The sequence below is a fragment of the Plecotus auritus genome (assembly GCF_963455305.1).
Source record: "Plecotus auritus genome assembly, chromosome: 3".
NCBI lineage: Eukaryota > Metazoa > Chordata > Mammalia > Chiroptera > Vespertilionidae > Plecotus > Plecotus auritus.
The window spans coordinates 8,899,400-8,918,701 of NC_137772.1; the positions used below are offsets into that span (position 1 = coordinate 8,899,400).

Sequence of the window (19,302 nt, forward strand, 5' to 3'; positions counted from 1 at the left end):
GGTGCCAGGGTGTCCCCTTGAGTGGTATCAAGGCACCAAAGTACCAGCGACCGGGGCTGCGTGTCGCTGAGCACGGGAGACAGTGAGCAGACCGCCAAGGCCACCGTGCCACGGCCACCCGCACGAGCCCAGGCCCAGGATGGCCCTGCCCGCCTGCTCCCACTCCAGCAGCTGTGCGTGTGGACGGGAGGGCTGAGCAATGCCTCGGAAGCAGATGTCACTCACTTCACACTCAGGAGAGGCCCCGAAAGACAGGGTCCCACACCCCATGGAGAGGACTGGGCTCTGGTCCCACCGAGTCGTGGGAGGCACGCGTTCAGCTGTCAGTCAGCGACTCTCTTAAAAGGGGTGGGGTGAGAGGGGACACCTGTGGAGTGCCCGGGCCTAGAGCAAAATGGGTCACTGGCAATTGAGCTTTGACACAATCCTAGCAGGTGGGCATTGATGGCATCAGTTCTCCTCCCTCCCCCACTCCCCGCTCCACGCTGAAGCTGTCCACGCACAAAGGTAGAACGGACAAGAGTATGACTTGCGTCGGTAAAGCATGCTGAGCGGTGCCCAGGTCAGAAAAGAAAGCCGGGTCAGTGCTTCTACACAGTCGCTGACGTGGGCCCTTTGCTGATAGGCTGTCCCTGGCGGGAGTCCCCCTTTAAGACCTTGACCGTCTCTCCTGCCTTCTGTCAAGGCCTTATCTCTCCTGTGTCTGTGTGTGTGTGTGTGTGTGCGTGTGTGTGTGTGTGTTTGCACACTCGTGTGTGAGAGCTCTAAGTGCTCTTCATATTACAGCTAGGAATTTGAGACAAAGCTGGAAAGGAACAAGAGGTGAGTATGGAGCTCTAAACACGCTTCGTCATTTGGGGCTGATGGACAGGTAAATACTGATACATTTTGCCTGAACACATGCACCAAGAGAATGATTCTTTTGAGTCACACTCTAGCAAGAACAAGCTGCGACTTGCGAAGTGATCTTGATTGTTCTAGACCAGTGGTCGGCAAACTGCGTCTCTGTTGACTAATGAGTTTGCCGACCACTGTTGTAGACTGTTCTAGACGGGACAAATGTTCGCTCACCACTGTCGGTCCTTTATTCTGCTTTGTGAGAAGGAAACGAGATGTGTTCTAGTAGTGCGGAGACTGGTTGAAAGAGGTTTCCCCTTTTTCTTTGCGGGGGGGTGGGGAGGGAGAGGGGGGGAGGAGACTAAGTCATCCTACTGTCCTCCGAGGGCAGTAAGCATCGCCTGGCCAATTATCCCTTCTCCCCTCCCCCTCCCCCCGCTTTTGTTTCCCCTCTCTCAGGTTAAGTCCTGACTAGTTTGGGGACAGTAGATCCCACTCTCTACCCCTATCCAAGGGGCCATTTCTGTGGCCCTGTTAGCTTCTGCAGTATGAGGAGCCCCCATGGCAACTGCACTGGCCTGGTTCCATCCTGCTCAGGCCTTCGCCTCCTGGCGCCAAGGCACTGTGGCGGGCCATGTGAACGCCATGCCCTGGAGGCCAAGGCCGCCTACAGAGACGCCTGCAATGCTGGGCAATGTGTTAGCCCAGAATCTCCAGGTGGAGGCCTAGCTTGGGGCCACTTTCCTGGGCCTCCAGTTCTTGATAATGTTTTCTCTCTAGAGGAGCCCAGTGCCTTTCTAAACACACGCACACACGTGCACACACATCACTACCACCGCCAGCACCACCACTACCCATGACAATAACAAAACACCACCCTCTCCATCTCCGAACGCTGTGCTCCACAGTAAAGCTGTGCTTCCCCGGGTGCCATGGCTGCACCGTGTTGCTTGGAAATGAAAACAGAAAAACTTCCCTAGAAACAGGAAGCGGAAACACATTTCTCCAGGACACAGAGCACTGTCCCTCCAGCGTCAGGTGGGCCTTGGGACAAGGAGGCCTGCTGAACGGCCAGTGTGCAGGCCAGCGCTGGGCTGGGATTCCCGTGGCTGTGAGTGCGGCGCTTCTCTACCTGTGAGTCCCTGGGCGGTGCACAGTGGGCGACCATTCAGCTGTCAAGACGAGATGGATGCAAAAAAGACCCCACTGCCAAACAGTGTTGCATTATTGGGAGGTGTTTGTGTGACAACTATGTTCCACATTTTCCTCCTTGGCGAGGCGGTAGGCTGTACGGAGCGCTAGCATTTGTGCATGCTGGAAACAGCCTCATGCAGACAGAGACCCATCGAAAGTTCCAGCTTCTCTGCTATGCCTGCCGCGCCATTCTGCTTTGTTTGCACAAACGAGGCTGCCACACAACATTCCAGTTCGTCGTGTGGGTGGTCTTCCAGCATTTGTGGGCACGAAAGACAGCAGAGTAGGCAGGAGGCAGATCACATGGCACATCCGAGTTACAACCCATGTGGAGAATATTGACTTACAGGTGACTTCCTCCAAACCCTGTCCCTTGTCTCCACTCCCCACCACCACCACCACCACCCCCGCAAATACCCTAAAATTTTACTTTGTTCCTTCTCAACTTTTAAGTATTTTAAACCTATTTTCTCTCCAATCTGCCGATCAGAGCCTGAACCCTTATGTGCCCAGAAAGCCCTCTTGATAGACGTTCGTGGAAGTGGAATCACTCTGAGAGACAGCAAAGGCAAGCCTGTTGTCTCCTCCTGTCAGCTCTGTGGGGGTCACTGCTGCTCCCCATGATGCCTGCAGTGCTGGTGGCAAGAATGGGATTCATACTTGGCCAGTGCTACCTGAGGTACAGTCCCGTGGCCAGAGCCTATGGCGTGATGGCTCTCCGGAGCTGTCCTACATGAAAGTCCTTCTATGGTCTCCACACCCTGAATACGATGGGTCTTCGCTTTGACCCCGCCCAAGAGGCCCCCTCAGTAGCCATGGTGACCCCATGCCCAGCCCTGGAAACATAAGAGCCCCAATATCCTCAGCCTCTTGGTGGCTGATTTTTCATGGACACCAGCCCACCTGGTTACCCATCTTGACGTCCATGTCCAGTGATTTCAGAGGCTGACTTGAAGCTTTGTCCTGACTTGTCTTGTTCGTCACATTCCCTGACAGACTTGCATGTGCTATTACTAATTTTTGCATTTTCCAAACTGCGTGTTATGGCTTCATGGGAGAGAAGAAGATAAAGTTCTATGTTTGGATATGCTCATTGCTTTGTACATTTTCCAAGAGGGTAGAGCCATTTTCCAGACCTATTTCACCACAGATCCTCCTTTTTGGCCAAATACTTGTTGATATCTTCTGAGATACAAGCACTCACCAAATCACGGTCTATATTCCACCTACACCAAGACATTAGAGACATTCCACCTACACCAAGCCTTCTTAATTCACGTTAGCATTTATCTTTGGTCCTGGAAACAAGGAAGAACAATGGTATGGCTAAGAACCCGGGGCACTTACTTGAAGGAGTCGAGAGCATCGCTGACTGCGTTGGCAAAATTGATATCCGTCGGGGAAGTTTTATATTCCAGGCAGTAAGTGGGTCTGACACCAAGAATCTCAACCTCACAGCCTAAGAAGGAAAGAGATGGTACATGGTTATTCTCTTCAATGATTGAAGTAGGGTGATGAGCCTATTTCAGGCGTAAGCTCCATTAGTTAAAAAAAAAAAAAAAAAAAATTGTGGTTGTTCATTTTCAAGAAATAAAAGAACTTATTTGCTGATAAGTGACATATTTAACTGTAATTTTGTTTAACTGGAGCAGAAATTCTCAAATGTCATTCCTATTCAACATCAGTGTCCCCTGACAGGGACTAGCAAAAATTGGTTAATAACTGTCTTTCTCAGTTCCTACATTTAAAACAAAAAAATTAATTAGTACCTAGAAATGTCTCAATTAAAACATTTTTTCCTGTAGAGTTTTTCATAACCACTAATTCTTCTCTTGTACCAGTGCCTATTCTAGAATCAGGTGTTAGGTACTATCTGATTAGTCCAGGAATAATAAAATAAGTAAGCATTTCACTAGTCTGACTGGACGTAGAGGGATTGCACTAGATTAGCAAACCTAAAAACCACTGAGTGAACGCAAGGACTCTGAGCCGTGACCTTGCCTCTCCCCAAATGAAGTAAAAGAATAAAAGGCACTCAGATGTTAGGGGCTGCTATGGCCTTAGCTTCTCTGCTCCAGCCGCCTGGAAGGTAGAAGCAGTTGCCCTGAGGAAGAGACACCCAACCTTCTCAGGATCTAAGGCAGGAGAGGACTGAGCCCGTTTCAGCTTGAGTTAGTTGGGTAGATTCATTGAGTACCTACTATGAACCAGTTGCCATGTTCAGACAAGGCGGAAACAGACATTTATTAGCCGGGGTCTCCAACCTGGAGCATCCCGGAGAGGAGTCCAGGGGGAAGAGACATACAGGAAAACAGTGTACTACGTGAAGTCTGAGTGAGGTGGTGAGGGGCACTTCCTCCTGGAAGCCCTTCTTGAATGCCCATGTTGGGCTGTCTTGCAGACTGCATCTAGCCGATGCGTCGGGGGCTGGGAGTGAAGGTGGGAAAGAAAGGGACATACCAAGAAAAGAGAGCAGCAGCAGCAAAAGTTCAAAGTGAGAAACAATAAGGTGTGTGTGGAGAACTGTCCACACAACACAGCTCCATCAAGGGGTGTCAGGAGACCAGATGGTGAGCTTTCTTGTAGGGAAAATGATTTCCAAGGTGGACGTGAGTAAAAGGGGGACAAGTTGGGAATGTGGGGAGACAGGAGTGTCTCTGTCAAGAATCACATTAACCCCACTCCTGGGTACATCTGGTTACAGCTGGTAGCCATCTGCTCTATAGCTGGTTACAGCTGATTTATTAGATGGCGGGGCAGCCTCCAAGAAGAATTCCTTTATCCGGCATTCCGGAGCAAGCTCTGGGTGCTCCGCGGACACGCCATCCCTCTCTGGCTGATATCATGGGTGCAGGGAGAGCAAGCCTATTTAAGAGCGGCCCAGAAGGCAGAAGCTGCCTTCCCAAGATTTGTTTGTTAAGAAGGATGAACAGGCTAGAGGCCCCAAGAGTAAATCCTGCCTATTGGTTCTTGGAAAATATTGCTCATTGGAAGAAATGCCAGTGGGATCTTGGCCAGTTATAGCACTTAAGATATCTGCGTTTTGCCCTGACTGGTTTGGCTCAGTGGATAGAGCGTCGGCCTGCGGACTGAAAGGTCCCAGGTTTGATTCCAGTCAAGGGCATGTACCTTGGTTGCGGGCACATCCCCAGTGGGAGGTGTGCAGGAGGCAGCTGATCGATGTTTCTCTCTCATCGATGTTTCTAACTCTCTATCCCTCTCCCTTCCTCTCTGTAAAAAATCAATAAAATATAAAAATAAAAAGATATCTGCGTTTTATCAGTTGAAGGTTAATTTGTGAGTGTTTATTGTTCTCTCGAAGATATTTAGTCAGCCAGGTATGAGTGGGCCCACACTTGGTATCTACTTTGTACGCAGGGTCAACAACCCAAATGCAAGCAAGACACCGCCTATCCTACAAAAGATTACCAGCCTTACACAGTGCGGCCAGGTATCTGCTTCTGGCACATCTGACATATAGTTATGTGAGTTTGCAAGCAATGGAATTTTGACCATGCTTTTGCAGATAAAGCAAACTGCATTGAGAAGTTTTAACGTTGGGTGGTGGGCACACTGTGCAATATTCAGATCTTCTAAGATAGAAACCCACACCTGAAACCTATACAATCATGCTGAGCAAAAGTACTCAATTAATACATTTCCTAAGTAAAAAGCTGCACACTTTTTTGTGTTTGTACATTAATATCAAACCATCAGTGTTTTGTATAATAATAATTATATTTGTTGATATTATCAATCATATATTCTTTTAAAGCTTTGTTGGATTAAAATGAATCTGGATTTAATACTGGCATAGTCATATAGTTCGCCTGAAAAATGTATACTTGCCTAGGTTAAAGGATGATGTGAAAAAATTTTATTGATTAATTACACGTAGTATTATAACGTTAAACACAATGTGTGACAACGTAGACCTGTTGTAACACTGCTATGGATTTTTTTTTTTTTAATTTTTAAAAATCACAATGAATTTTAACTTAAGCACCATGGCAGCATCCTTCCAGAACTGCATCCATGTCTTCGTGTCTTCCTCGGTTGCATGGTAGCCTGAGCAAAAGTCCCCCTCAGATAACAGGGAGATTGCTGTAAAAGCTGCTATAATCCCTCGATCCATTGGTTGCCTCCAAGAGGGGGTGGTTCGAGGGAGAATATCCACTCTGATATTAGGTAGAAGACAACCAGTAAAAGGAAGGTGTTCAGGAGCAGGTCAACAATAAGTAAAATCTTGAAAGGAATGTTATTCTCCAAACGTACTTTTCTCTCCATTTCGCTGGCATAACAAGCCCGCAGGGCCACCTGGAAGAGGAGCGGGGGCATCTGCGGCCTCTCCGGGCCCCTGCAGTTTCCTGGCACGTGTACTTACACATGTGCTTGCAGGCCCCGGGGTTGCCAGATCACAAAGGGTTTCAATTTGCATCCTGCAACATTGCCCCCAAGCAAGACAGTTATCCTGTCCTTAAGGGCCCTGAAACCTGGTATTAACTTGGCCTCCGTATGGATGAAAGTCCTTTCAGGCACTCATTTCCAGATGAGGGAGGTTTTATCAACTTGAATATTTGCTTTGGCAAGTAATTTTCCTCCACAGTCCACTTATCTAGAGTTTCCAAGAATTCTTCAGCTGCCTTCACATCAGCACTGGCAGACTAACGCCTCGCTTTCACATGACGTACTTAATAATGATTCTTGCGTCATTTAAACCACCCAGAGCCAGCAGTCAGTCAATTCAACACAGTAGGCGGGTCCAGCCTTTTCTCTCAGCACCGCAGACGCTTTGCCTTGGCCATGATCGTCACGGTGCTGAGAGGAAAATGGTCCTGTGGCTGGTCTTCGATCCAGGTCATTAGAAGTTTCTCCGTGTCTGATATGTCCCCTTCTCAACGTGGTCTCATTGCCTTCAGACGCTACAATGAAGTGGACCCTTTAACAGCTTCCGTCACTTTGTTCTTGTTCTTCAAGCTCGTAGCGATGGTGGAAGGGACGTGCGTGGCTGGAGAGCAATAACCATCACTGATTTTCCACCTTTGTAGTCCTTCATCACTTTTACTTCATTTCCAGGCCAATAGCTCAGCATGGCCTCTCATTGGCAACTTTAGCAGTGGATTTTGTATACTTAGGGGCCATGATAAATTTAAAAACATGAGATTAAATCAAGCCCAAGGGAAAATAATGCAGTCAAGAGACTCAGTGAACACAAGATGTATGAGGCTGCTGCCAACCTAATACAAACGTTGTCAGTAGAAAGATATAAAGAGTAATAGATATAGAAGATGTATCTATATAAAATATAGTTATATGAAGACATGGAGGATTGGAATGTTAGTATCAATAAGCTGAATGCAAGTCCCGCAGACACGGTTACTTTGAATAGAAGCTATACCTCCATGTGCCCCGAGACAGGACTAGACTCCTACCCAAGTGGACAGAAATGGGGAGAAATGGAATCTTTCTGCTCCCTTGTCCAATGGCCTCTCCTTGGTCAAGTCTCAAAAGGAGAAGCAGCCCGAGCCAGTTTGGCTCAGTCAGCCTGTGGACTGAAGGGTCCCGGGTTCAATTCCAGTCAAGGGCACATGCTCGGGTTGGGGGCTTGATCCCCAGTAGGGGGCGTGCAGGAGGCAGCCAATCAATGATTCCCCCTCATCATTGATGTTTCTATCTCTCTCTCCCTCTCTGAAATCAATAAAAATATTTTTTTAAAAAAAGGAGCATTTTCCTTGCCTCTAATGTCCTAACCCAGAATGAATAAATGACAAGGAAAGCAGCTAGCGAGAATGACAGCCGTGAGGTAATGGAACATGCGCTAATGAACTTGTGGTTTTGGAGAGAGCAAGGCTAATTTTGCGTCGTGAATTGGTGCGGGTGGTTGGCTTTGTTTTCCTTGGTGTTTATCTGATGGAAATCAGCAGGCTGGAGGGGGTGTTGTAGGGATCCCACAAGATAGGCCTGGGAGTCTGTGGGCCCCTTTCTGGACCTACCACAGGTGTAATCTGCGGACGCGGGCGCGTTGCTCAACCTCGGGGCTGCTGCCTCCAGGCCATTTCTGGGCTTCCGCAGGAGCATGGAGTCTGGTTAGATGAGGTCATCGCAGGTCACTCCAAGGTGCCTGCCTCTCTGCACGGGGATCTGTGGGGAAGTAGAGGCAATGGCCTGGGCCTCGCGGTTTCACAGCACAGATAGGCGCTTTGGAGTGAGATTCCGGTTTCACAACCACTCCCAGGGCAGGTTTGACTTTGCACCACCTTGTTTGCTCACGGCTCCCAGGGAAATTGGACGGGAATTACCCTTAATTAGGGTTCCTTTTTAGGACATCGTCTCATCTCTGTCTAGAGTCCACCTTCCCACTGATATTCCCAGCTGAGGCTGGGTGAGTATACTCTCCTACAACCTCATACAGATGCCCTGAGGAGAAAACAGTTACCGGGAACTTACAGACAACAGGAGGGCCACCACTAAGCACAGGCACCTTTGTGCAAAATAAAATGAAGGGATGAATGAATTAAAAAGACATTTCTTCAGCCCGGCCAGTGTGGCTCAGTGGTTGAGCATCGACCTATGAACCAGGCGGTCATGGTTTGATTCCTGGTCAGGGCACATGCCTGGATTGCCAGCTTGATTCCCAGTAGGGGTCATGCGGGAGGCAGCCAATCAATGATTCTCTCTCATCATTGATGTTTCTTTTTTTTTTTTTTAAATATATTCTTATTGATTTCAGAGAGGGAGAAGGAGAAAGAAACATCAATGATGAAAGTCATTGATTGGCTCCTCCCCAGTGTGCCCCACACTGGGGACCAAGCCTGCAACCCAGGTGCCCTTGACTGGAATCGAACCTGGGACCCTTCAGTCCACAGGCCAACGCTCTATCCACTGAGCCAAACAGGCTAGGGCTCATCATTGATGTTTCTATCTCTCTCTCCCTCTCCCTTCTCCTCTCTGAAATCAATAAATATATTTTTATATAAAAAGACATTTCTTCAAAACACTTAACTTCCATCACCAGAAAATTATTTTAATATACCTATTTTATCATAACACCCCAACTGTCCAAATAAATATGCAAATCAATGATGTCTACAAGGCAAGCGATGCCCCATGGATGCCTTCATTGCAGCCTTCCATCAAATCTTTTCACTTTACAGGTGAGGAAGGAAAAGCCACGGATGGGAGACGTGAACGTCCCAATGTCTCCCTCCCTGCCGGCTGGTAGCTGGCTCTGGGACATTCTCGCCATGCCCACCGCTTCCCCGCAGGAGCCTGGCTTCCTGGTAACTCTCTCCAAGGACCACCAAGGGGATCCCATAAAACTCACATTCCCCCCACTTCCTGGAGCACGGGGCTCACCTTGCAAGCACTTGCCAGCTTTGACACATCTTGTAACAATGAGCCGTGAGAGCTGCATTTCCTGTGATCGGAGGCAGGTGTACAATTGTTGACTACATGTCTCAAGAGACCTTATTAAAGCAGCTAAGCCAATTAACTCACTCAGAAACATGGAACCTTTTCCAGGAAAAGGCATCGGAGCCACAGGAGCTTGTGGGAACAGGTCCTGGGGGACAGCGGGGCCTTTGATCCCCAGGGTCAGGAGGGCCCACAGGGCTGGGAGACCTCTGATGGCGTCATCGCTCTTCTGATGGAGAAGAGGGTGGTGGGCGGGCCTCGTGTGCAGGGGCAGAGAGCAAGCCCGGGCGACAAAAGAGATGAGAAGCAACTCGTCCATTAGAGCAGATTCCAAACCCTCAATGAAAATGCCTCAGCGGCACCAGAAGTGATTAATAGGGAGCCAGGGTGAGAAGAAGCATGTGCCTCCCCCTGGCTGAGTCTCCGCTTAGGAAGTCGGTGGTGAAGCCACAGCAAAGCATGATGAGGGCAAAGGTGGAGTTTCATCTCTGCACCTGCAGGTTGGCTTTAGGCGGGAAAGTCTCCGGGCCAGGGTCGGGCCTGCCCTCCTCCCAGGTGGAACCAGGTGAGGAATGAATGACCATTGTTGGACTGATGTCCCCGGGGGCCTCTCAGATAGGCTGTCAGGGCTGAGGCAGGTGCTGTGCTTCAAGATCATCCAAATCTTACAAATGATCACATGATTGCAGTGAGCTCATGCTGGCCCACGGGAAGCCATCTTGACCTCTGCCCCACATGGTATTCCCAACCAAAGCCTCTTTCTCACAACAGGTGCTTTGCTGAGATTTGGACCACAACAGACTGGGCCAACTCAGGATGCTGAGCCCTGCAGCTGGCTGCTGAGCTCTGGCACCTGTCCAGGGACTCCCCACGCCCCAGCCCCTCAAATCTGAGCCTGTGATCTCCAAGTCTGACAAATGGCCCTTTCCCCATGTGTCTGAGGGGACCTTGGACCCTGACCTGTGAGGTGGTTCTGGGTTACTTCCAGGAACACTGGGACCAGGAGTGAGTGCTGTGTGTGGGGGCCTGGCAACCTCACCTCTCTGCCACCCTTGGGCCAATAGCCAGAGGCCAGTCCCATGCCCACACTGCCCGGTGGTGAGTGCCACCTCTGCGTGGGGTCATGTGTATGACTTGTCCTGTGCATGAAAAAGCCAGGCTTTGTCCTCCTTTCCTTCGCCAATGACAAAGAGGCCAGCTCCAGCTGCCCGCCCCTTTTCTGTCCCTTACTTGCCCTGAATTCTCTTGGCGAGTTAAAATAGGGCTTGCGCTCACTCTGTGCTCTTTGCTGAAGGGTAGATTTGAATTCCTGATGTGAATTCAAAATTTTTTCTTTGGGGCTAAGAGTGAGCTGGGTGGGAGCACTCCCCTGTGTCTCATGGAAACGGACATAGGCTAAGCTCTCGTACTGGGGGCAGAGGATGGATTGAGCATCTACTCTGGTCAAATACTCTACATCTCTTGTCTCATTTCACATGCCCAGCAAGCGTGCGAGGTACATACGGTCATCACTGTCGGACAAATAAGGAAGTGGCTGAATGGGTCCAGAAGGCGCGTTCTGGCTCTTTAAATTTCCCCGAGGTTCCCCCAGTGCCCCAGCTGCCCTGCTGTGGAAACACAGCAGGAGAACAGGAGGGGGCAGAGCTCTCTGCGCACAAAGGGCTCTGGTGGGGGAAGTGCCACCTCTGTCCCAACACACGCTGAATCAGACAGCCGCCGGCCCACTGACCCAGCTAGGAAAGGCACAGCAGAGGGTGCTGACCACGACTGAGGGAACAGCCTGTGTTAAGATCCTGGATGGGAAGGGAGACGCAGGGAGGGAACTTAGAGGTGAGGAGGTTGGGGTGTGGGTGAGGTGGAGAGAAGCTGAGGCCAGACCATGCTCTATGGTTCAAGCTGAAGAATTTCTTATCATCGGAAGAGGAATGAGAAATCATTGGAAGGTTTCGGGAAGGAAGGTGACAGCATCACACTGGCATTTTGACAAGACTGCTCTGGCTGCAGCACGGAGAATGGGATGTAGGCATCCACCATGGATGGACAAGGGGTGACCAACCCGTTAGGATGTTACTGCACGACCTAGGAAAGAGGTGAGGCTAGCTAGGACCAGGCCAACAGAAGTGGTGAGAAGTCGGTGGATCTCCAGGACCTGCTGATGGATTGGATTTGGGATTAAGAGATTGAGCCAAGGCTGAGGAGGGTCTTGTGCTCCTGTTGCACCAGTGGCCTCCCCAGATTTGCCAGCAACTCCCCAGAGCATGGGAAGGGAATCCAGAGGGAGAGGTCCTGACAGAGTGGAGAAAAGGCCCAAAGTTGGTACTTCCCATAGTAAGTCAGTCCTCCATAGAGAAAGAATGCTGGAGTCTTGGCTTTTTGTGGCTGAGGGCTGTTACCTGTAGCCATTCCTCCCAGGCTGTGTGCTGTCCCACCAATACCCTCACTCTCGCTCCCCCACCTTAGCCACCCGCTCAGGTGTTGAGTCACGCTCCCAGATGAAACCAGATCCCTATAGATGATACCATGATGCAATATGCTTTCCATTATCAGGCCTTTAACAAATGCATTTCTACATTTACGTGGGCTCATGCGAGATGACCATCTGTCTCCTTGACTGGATGATAAATTCTCAGGGGGTGAGAAAAGCCTGTATCTGGTTTTGCTCATAGTTGTCTCCTCAGAGCCTATTCCCGGGCCTTGCGTCACACCCTTGTAAGATGTTTTATGAAGAAACACATTTTCCGTGATTTGTGAAGAAGGAAAGTTCATCCCTGGATTTCTCTTTAAGGTTTTCTAACGCCATATGGATGATGCTGAGAAACTCTGAGCTCTATTGGCCAACATACCATTGTGCTACAAGAGGACTGGATGTGGCTAGGTAGCTATGAGAACTTTCCAACACTGGAGGAATTGCTTCTGCAGTCAGCAGTGCAGAGAGGCAATGCCTTCTCAATTTCCCTGCAGCAGAAATGGTTGATGTTCATAGCAGCATTATTTACAATAGCCAAGATCTGGAAACAGCCCACGTGCCCATCAGCAGATGAGTGAATAAAAAAGATGTGGTACATTTACACAATGGAATACTATGCAGCTGTAAAAAAGGAAGGATCTCTTACCTTTGCAAGAGTATGTATGGACCTGGAGATTATCATGTTAAGTGAAATAAGCCAGTCAAAGAAAGACCGATATCACATGATCTCACTTACATGTGAAATCTAACAAAATAAACTGACAAAATAGGACCAGAGACATGGATGCATGGAACAGACCGATAGCAGATCTCAGAGGGAGAAAAGGGCAGGGAAAGATTAACCAAAGAACATATATGCATATATGCTTAGCCTATGGACACAGACAATAATGTCGCAAAGGCTTGGGGAAGGGGAGGATTGGGTGCAGGGGGAACGTGGAGGGGGGGTGGAAAGGGGAACATCAATAAAAAACAAGACTATGAAATGGTTGATGCCTAGAAAGCCTGCTTCTGAAAACCACTTCTTTGGGAAGACCTCAACTTGAAATGCACATTTGTAATCTTTTCCTTGCTGACAGAGACAGACACGTTAGTGATGAAGTTTTACCGAAGTTACCCACACACAAAGGAAGTGAATTCCACCCAAAGAGTCTTAGAGAACTTTGACCCATGCCTACTCTTGCCAGACATCATTCATTACAAGAGCTTGTGTTTCATTGGATACTTTGGTGAGTTTTTAACACATGGTTTCATCGCATTTAAAATATCAAATCAATTCAGGCGTCCTCAAAGTACGGCCCGCGGGCCACATGCGGCCCGCCGAGGACATTTATCCAGCCCGCCGGGTGCCGCTGCCTGTCCTGCTTAGCAGCCGACTCGTCCCAGGCCCACAGTGCGCATAGGAATTTGTTCATAGTTTTTTTTTTAAACTATAGTCCGGCCCTCCAACGGTCTGAGGGACAGTGAACTGGCCCCCTATTTAAAAAGTTTGAGGACCCCTGAATTAGATATTATAGAGACATATGTTGCCATGGAAAACCATTTGGAGTCCTCTTCATTGTGGTCTCTTGTATTCCATGAGCACAAAATTGTGAGTGTAGTATGCACAGGTGTGTTGATCTGGAAAGGGAATCCATAGTTTTGACCAGTTTCCTAAAGAGTGTAGGAACCAGCAAACTACACACTAAGGCCTCTCCCAGTTCTAAAATTACATACATCTTAAACTCTAATGACAAATTGGGGATGTTATTGGAACATTTAGTGAAAATTTGGATCCCTGGTATTTGCAATGTCAAATACTGCCTGAAAAAAATTCCACTTGTTATTCAAATGTTTGAAGTCACTCACATACATAGAGTTAAAGAGCTTGGCCATAATGTTAATGCACACGTTTGTGTGATTGATGCTGGGCTCCTAATTTTCCCTGAGCCTAAGGGTCTGCAGCTAAGTGCAGCCCAGTTGAAGGTTGTCAGGGACCCACCACAGCAGACAAGGAGAGGATGCTGTGAACAACCCACAATTCCTGATCAATAGCCAATATGAGCCTCCTTATGTATCCTGATGAAATCACCTTGCTTTTAACAACTAAAACTTGATAGAAGCTGTGTCAGATACTCATGGTTAACTCCCTACCCAGCTCACCTCCGGCAAGTGGGCGAGGGGAAGCCAGGTGGAAGTGTGTCTTTTGCCCACATAGAAGGTGTCTTATTCATCTGAACATCAGCTCAGGACAGGTAGAGGCCAGCAGAAGAGCCCAGCCCCACACCCAGCGCCATCCCAGAGCCACACAAAGGATTGCCCTCAAGTCCTCCTGATTGCTTGGCTGTAGGGAGTTAACACTGCAAAATGCATGTGGAACCATGCGGAACTTAGATTCTTCAGGCACTCACTCCAAAGAGTCTGAACCACAGGCTCCTAAAAGCTTTCTATTTTTTTTGTTTTTGGTCCTTTTTTGTACTTCATGATAGCCACAAGAATGAACTTAAAAACTACTACCACTGTGTAAGGTAGCACTGGTGATCCAGAAAAAAAAGGCGCCCTTCTCTACTTTGGGTTACTCTCCATCTGAAGTGAATACGGGAGCCTCTTTCTTCTCCCCTCAATAAAATCCCTTGGATCTCAGAGCACAAGGACAGGGCAGGGGAATAAAATCAGTGAGGGAGCCCGGCTGGCGTGGCTCAGTGGTTGAGTGTCAACCTATGAACCAGGACGTCACAGTTCAATTCCCGGTCAGGACACATGCCTGGGTTGTGGGCCTGATTCCCAGTGTGGGGTGTGCAGGAGGCAGCTGATCAATGATTCTCTCTCATCATTGATGTTTCTATCTCTCTCTCCCTCTCCCTTTCTCTCTGAAATATATTAAAAATAAAATCAGTGAGGGACACACCATCAGCTCTTATCCTTTGCAAAACATTACTAGGTCCTAGTCATGCAGTTCCTGGCTGGTTTCTTTGGGCCTTCCCAAAGAAATATCCCATTGCGGGCCTGGGATCATGTCCCGAGGCACATTGCTCCCTGCACAGCTCCATGGCACCATTGGGTGGGGTAATAAAGGGTCTGTTTACAATATTCTCTTTCTCAGGACTGGAGGTGCGGTGTTTTGGACTCCTCACCACTGGTCAATTTTTCAGTCTGCTGCTTTATCTACCTGACAGGAAGACTTGAACTTCTGCCATTTCTAAATTGCTCTTCTAAATATTGACTTAATGGCGAGACTCAAAGTGTCATAACACAGCTCACTGGAGCAATGAAGATTTTCCAGGCCTCATCGAGGGGTCTGTGCAATGTCCTGTGGGACTAGGGAAGGAAGAGGAGGATTCGAGAAGAAAAACAAAATTCAGCCATGTTTAGAAGAAATGCCACCGCACTTCGCTTCATCTTCCTGAAACAAATGAACACTCGCCGTGCTATTAGCTGTGGCTGGAGGGGACCAAGGGGAAGGGGGAGAGGAGAGCAGTGACCCTCATCCGTCAGCTGTCAGCCAGGGTGCCAGGCCATCCTGGCAGGCTGGGCGGCCACTATCTGTGTCTCCAGTTCAGTAGGACTGGACAGTGTGTAGAAAACCAGAGACTTTTCATCCAATTTCTATCAAGACATCACCCCAGCTAGGTCTTTAGCGAATCCTCTTGTAGGTCACTGGGGAAATTCTATGAGGCTATCCTTTTAGCTTCCTTCCTCCTGATAGTTAACACCATAAGCTGATCGTAAGGCATCGCACCACATTAGCTATTGAACTGTGAATCTTGCCCTTTGAGGAGCTGTTTTAGAGGAGCAACAAGATATTTGACATGCAAATTAGCTTTGAGGTTTTTTAGATACTCAAGTTGTTTATTATAATAAAGGAGCCAGATTCTCCAGCATGAGATCAAGAATAATGCTCTGTGACTGCTCATGAAGAGCTCCAGTTCCAAGACCTAGAGTGTTAGGTTAACCAGATACCATGGAAGAGGGCCCTTGGCCTCGGGCAGTGTTCATCTTGAGGGCCCTTGGGTTTGTTCTAAGGTGGTCCCTGAGGCAGCGCACCCAATCTGCACTCTCCTATGCCTGCATGTGGACCCTTGTTGGTTGTTTCTTGGTTTTTTAAAATAATGAGTTCTGAGAATGACCTCAAACTGCAGCACAAGCTTTTGGCTTCAGACCTCCCCACATTGGGCTGAGCCACGAGCTTAGCTCCTCCAGCAAGTCTGATCAGCTTGGCTGATGCACTGTCTTGTCTCCGTGGTCTCACATCCAACTCCGTGAAAAAGCCGAGTCTCCATTTAAAGGGAATGGAGCTCTCTGAAGCCCCTCCCTTGCCCGAAAGCTTCTTACCATACCAGCCAAGGTATCTGCAATGGACACCATCCCAGGTGTCTTCTGAGGAAACTCTAGCATTCCCCCCTGAAACTGCATCTGCCAGCAGACCAGCCAGTGTCTGCCTGTTCTTCTGCCCAGTTTTGGATGAACGCAGCCTGCTCCTGCCTTCTCTGCTCCCCTATACATGCCAGGCTCTGCTCTGTGGCACTTCCAGGGCACTCGCCACAGCATGGCTCTCCATGGCTCTATCTGTTTGTGTTCTATGCTCCTCTAAGAGCAGGCGTAGCCTGGAGTGCCCTGAGCAGCTCTCCACATGACCACCTCCATCCAGCAACTTCCAAACTCTTGCTGAAGGCCACGCCCTCAGGGTGGGCCACCTATGATTCAGCCTTGGCTTACTCATCCTTCTCTCCATTCTCTGCCACCGTCCCCCACAACCGGCCATGCTCTCATCATTCTATCAGGCCGCTGCTGCCCTCCAACCCAAGCCAATGAGACGCCCTCAGCCGCTTCTCCCTATCTGTCCCCTCATTTCTTCTAGACCTTCCCTGAGACCTTCTTCCACATGGCCATCGTCGGAGCTGCACCGTTAAGAATTAGGGAGAAAGTGTCTACCGCCATGCCCATGGAAAAGTCAAATTGCGCCCTTACCTGAGAACAAATCCCACCAGGGGGAAGACAATGTGAAGTTGGTTGTTTTGTTATTACTGAGTCCTCTCATCCCTAATGAACGATTCTCGACTGCGAGACGAGAGTGTCCTGAAGATGCCTCAGAGCGGCCAGGGCAGCTTGCTCGGTTGCTCACCGCATTGCAGGAAGTGAAGTAATTTAGTTTTTCATTGAATATTATTTCCAGGGGCTTCATTAAATACACTACTGACAGTTGTAAGTGCTTTGAATCATCTTTTCAATGCAGTAGAAATAGCCAATATGCGCCTGAGTCCTTCAAAAATCTAAAGAAATGGTATGCAAATTCTCTTGCCAGGCAAACAAGCGCGCTGTAACTATCTCCCGTGTATATCTAAGATTTTGCACAGGAAAAAGCATGCTAGACTGTAGCAGCATTGCTGAACCAGGGGGATCTGGAAATGGCATCGTGCCTGCTCTGGTGTTAGAGAGTTTAAAACAAATTTTTACAAACACATTCAAAAGCAATCTTTCTTGAATAAAGATCTCATTTTCCAAGCCCTGGCTTGGTCTTCACACATGTCACCCACATCCTTTGTCTTTGGAGACTCCACGGTGTTTTGAGATTTGGGTGGATGTACTCACCTGGCCAGTAGTACATGTGGACCTTCTTTTTGGCTTTGGTCAGGGTGACCCACAGAGGTTCTGAGCCATTCCACCAGAGTGGCATCAGGCTGTCTTTGTTGACACCGATGTCAAATGACTTATTGGTGTTGGAGTCCCACATGTGGTTCCCGATCATCTGGTGGACCTCAGAATGTCTGCCTGCAGTACATAGAACACAAAGCTGTTGTTACTGTTCCGAGATTTTTATATTGTACTAGTGACCCGGTGCATGGATTCGTGCACATTGAAAGGAAATTAATTAGAAGGTGGCCTGTGGGGCGGTACTGGGCGAGACCAGCCAAAAATGCCCTGGAGCCAACCTCCCGTGGCCTCTCCCCAGAGTCTGCGGAGTGAGCGGGGTCCCTCTGGCAGGTGGGGTCCCCTCTGCCTGGCCTGCAGGGATTGGGCCGAAACCGGCTCTCCAACATCCCCTGAGGGGTCCCGGAGTGCACTCTGTAAAGTTGTTATTGTACAGCATGTAGAATGCAAACACAAGTATGAGTGCAGTAAACCAGATTCAGGGCCGACAGTGCCCAGCAACAATATAACCCGCGGCTGAAGGTGGAATCGCCTTCACCTTCACCTTCACCTAGGGTGCGTCACCCAAGAACCACCGCTGCCAAGTCACTGCAACTTGGCAGCTCCTGTGTTGAGCGTCTGCCCCCTGGTGGTCAGTGTGCATCATAGCAACCAGTCAGACAGGTAGAGGGACACTTAGCATATTTAGCCTTTTATATATATAGATCTTTGTTTTTGGTTTATAAAAGCTGTTCAACCACACTTAGGAAGTATAGAGCAGCATAAAGATCGGCGTTTGATTTTTTTTTTTAACATAGATGTTTCTTCTCTCTCAGTTGTACCATAATGGCACACAACAGAGTGAGAAGGCCAATAATTGATCGAGGATGGAATCATTTTGTGTGAAGTCAATCTGCCAAGTCTAAAGCTATTTTTAAGTTAAAATAAGGATGCTGTGTGCAAAATGTGACCCATTGCTCCTGGCTTGAAGTCTGAGTATGAATCTGAATGGAAATGGCAGACCCCTGTGGGTCTTGGGTTAGGGTCTCTCCCCGAGCACTCCCACACCCCTTCCAAGCTGGTGATCTTCCTGCAAAATCACAAGTAGAAGCTATGGAGCTCATTCCCTTTCTTCCTGTAGAAGCGGAGTTACCGCTTCCGCGCCGAACAGTGACAGAACCTGTGGCATTTGGAACAGAACGGCGAAAAATAGATTTAACACAAAAAAAAAACAACAACAGTCCAAATGGAGTGCTAGAGACATGGCGGTTGCTTCTGTTGGGCACGGCTTCGTCCCAGAAGAGAAGCCAGAAGCGAAAGACACAAGCGCTTGGACGCTTTTGAAATGCGAGGCTGAAATTATTTATGTTGCAGCAATCTGTTACATCTTTAAAGTAAAAATAACACAAACATTGGCAAGTGCACCAAAAGTTGCTGCAATTGCAGAGAGCGTCACTTGGCACCGGATAAAGCATGCTTCCTTGAGCTGACTACGTTGAACGTGGGCTTCGTTTGTTTGCTGTTTCTTCTTGACTGTCCCCACGCCAACACACACACACACACACACACACACACACACACACACTTAATTTTTAAACAAAAACAAGGAAAAACCATAACATAAAATTTGGAAATTTGGAAACCCCACAGATCATAAAGGGAATCCTTTTATTTCATCGCAGAAGCCCAGGCATTGCACAAGTCTCTCTTTGAATTTAAAGCCCTGAGATCCACACAGGGTGGGGTTTTTTTACCCAGAGCTTTTCTGGAACCAGTGCTTTGTC

At 48.6% G+C, this 19,302-nt stretch overlaps 1 protein-coding gene across 1 annotated transcript in view; it reads right to left on the reverse strand.

Moving 5' to 3' along the window:
- The window catches only part of ENPP6 (ectonucleotide pyrophosphatase/phosphodiesterase 6), an 80,559-nt gene that overhangs the window by 26,988 nt on the left and 34,269 nt on the right, over positions 1–19,302 (reverse strand). The window contains exons 2-3 of the mRNA XM_080658945.1: positions 17,480–17,659; positions 3,379–3,490 (exon numbers count right to left, since the gene is read on the reverse strand). Coding sequence (XP_080515071.1) covers positions 3,379–3,490; positions 17,480–17,659 — 292 coding nt within the window. The remainder of the gene's footprint in view (positions 1–3,378; positions 3,491–17,479; positions 17,660–19,302) is intronic.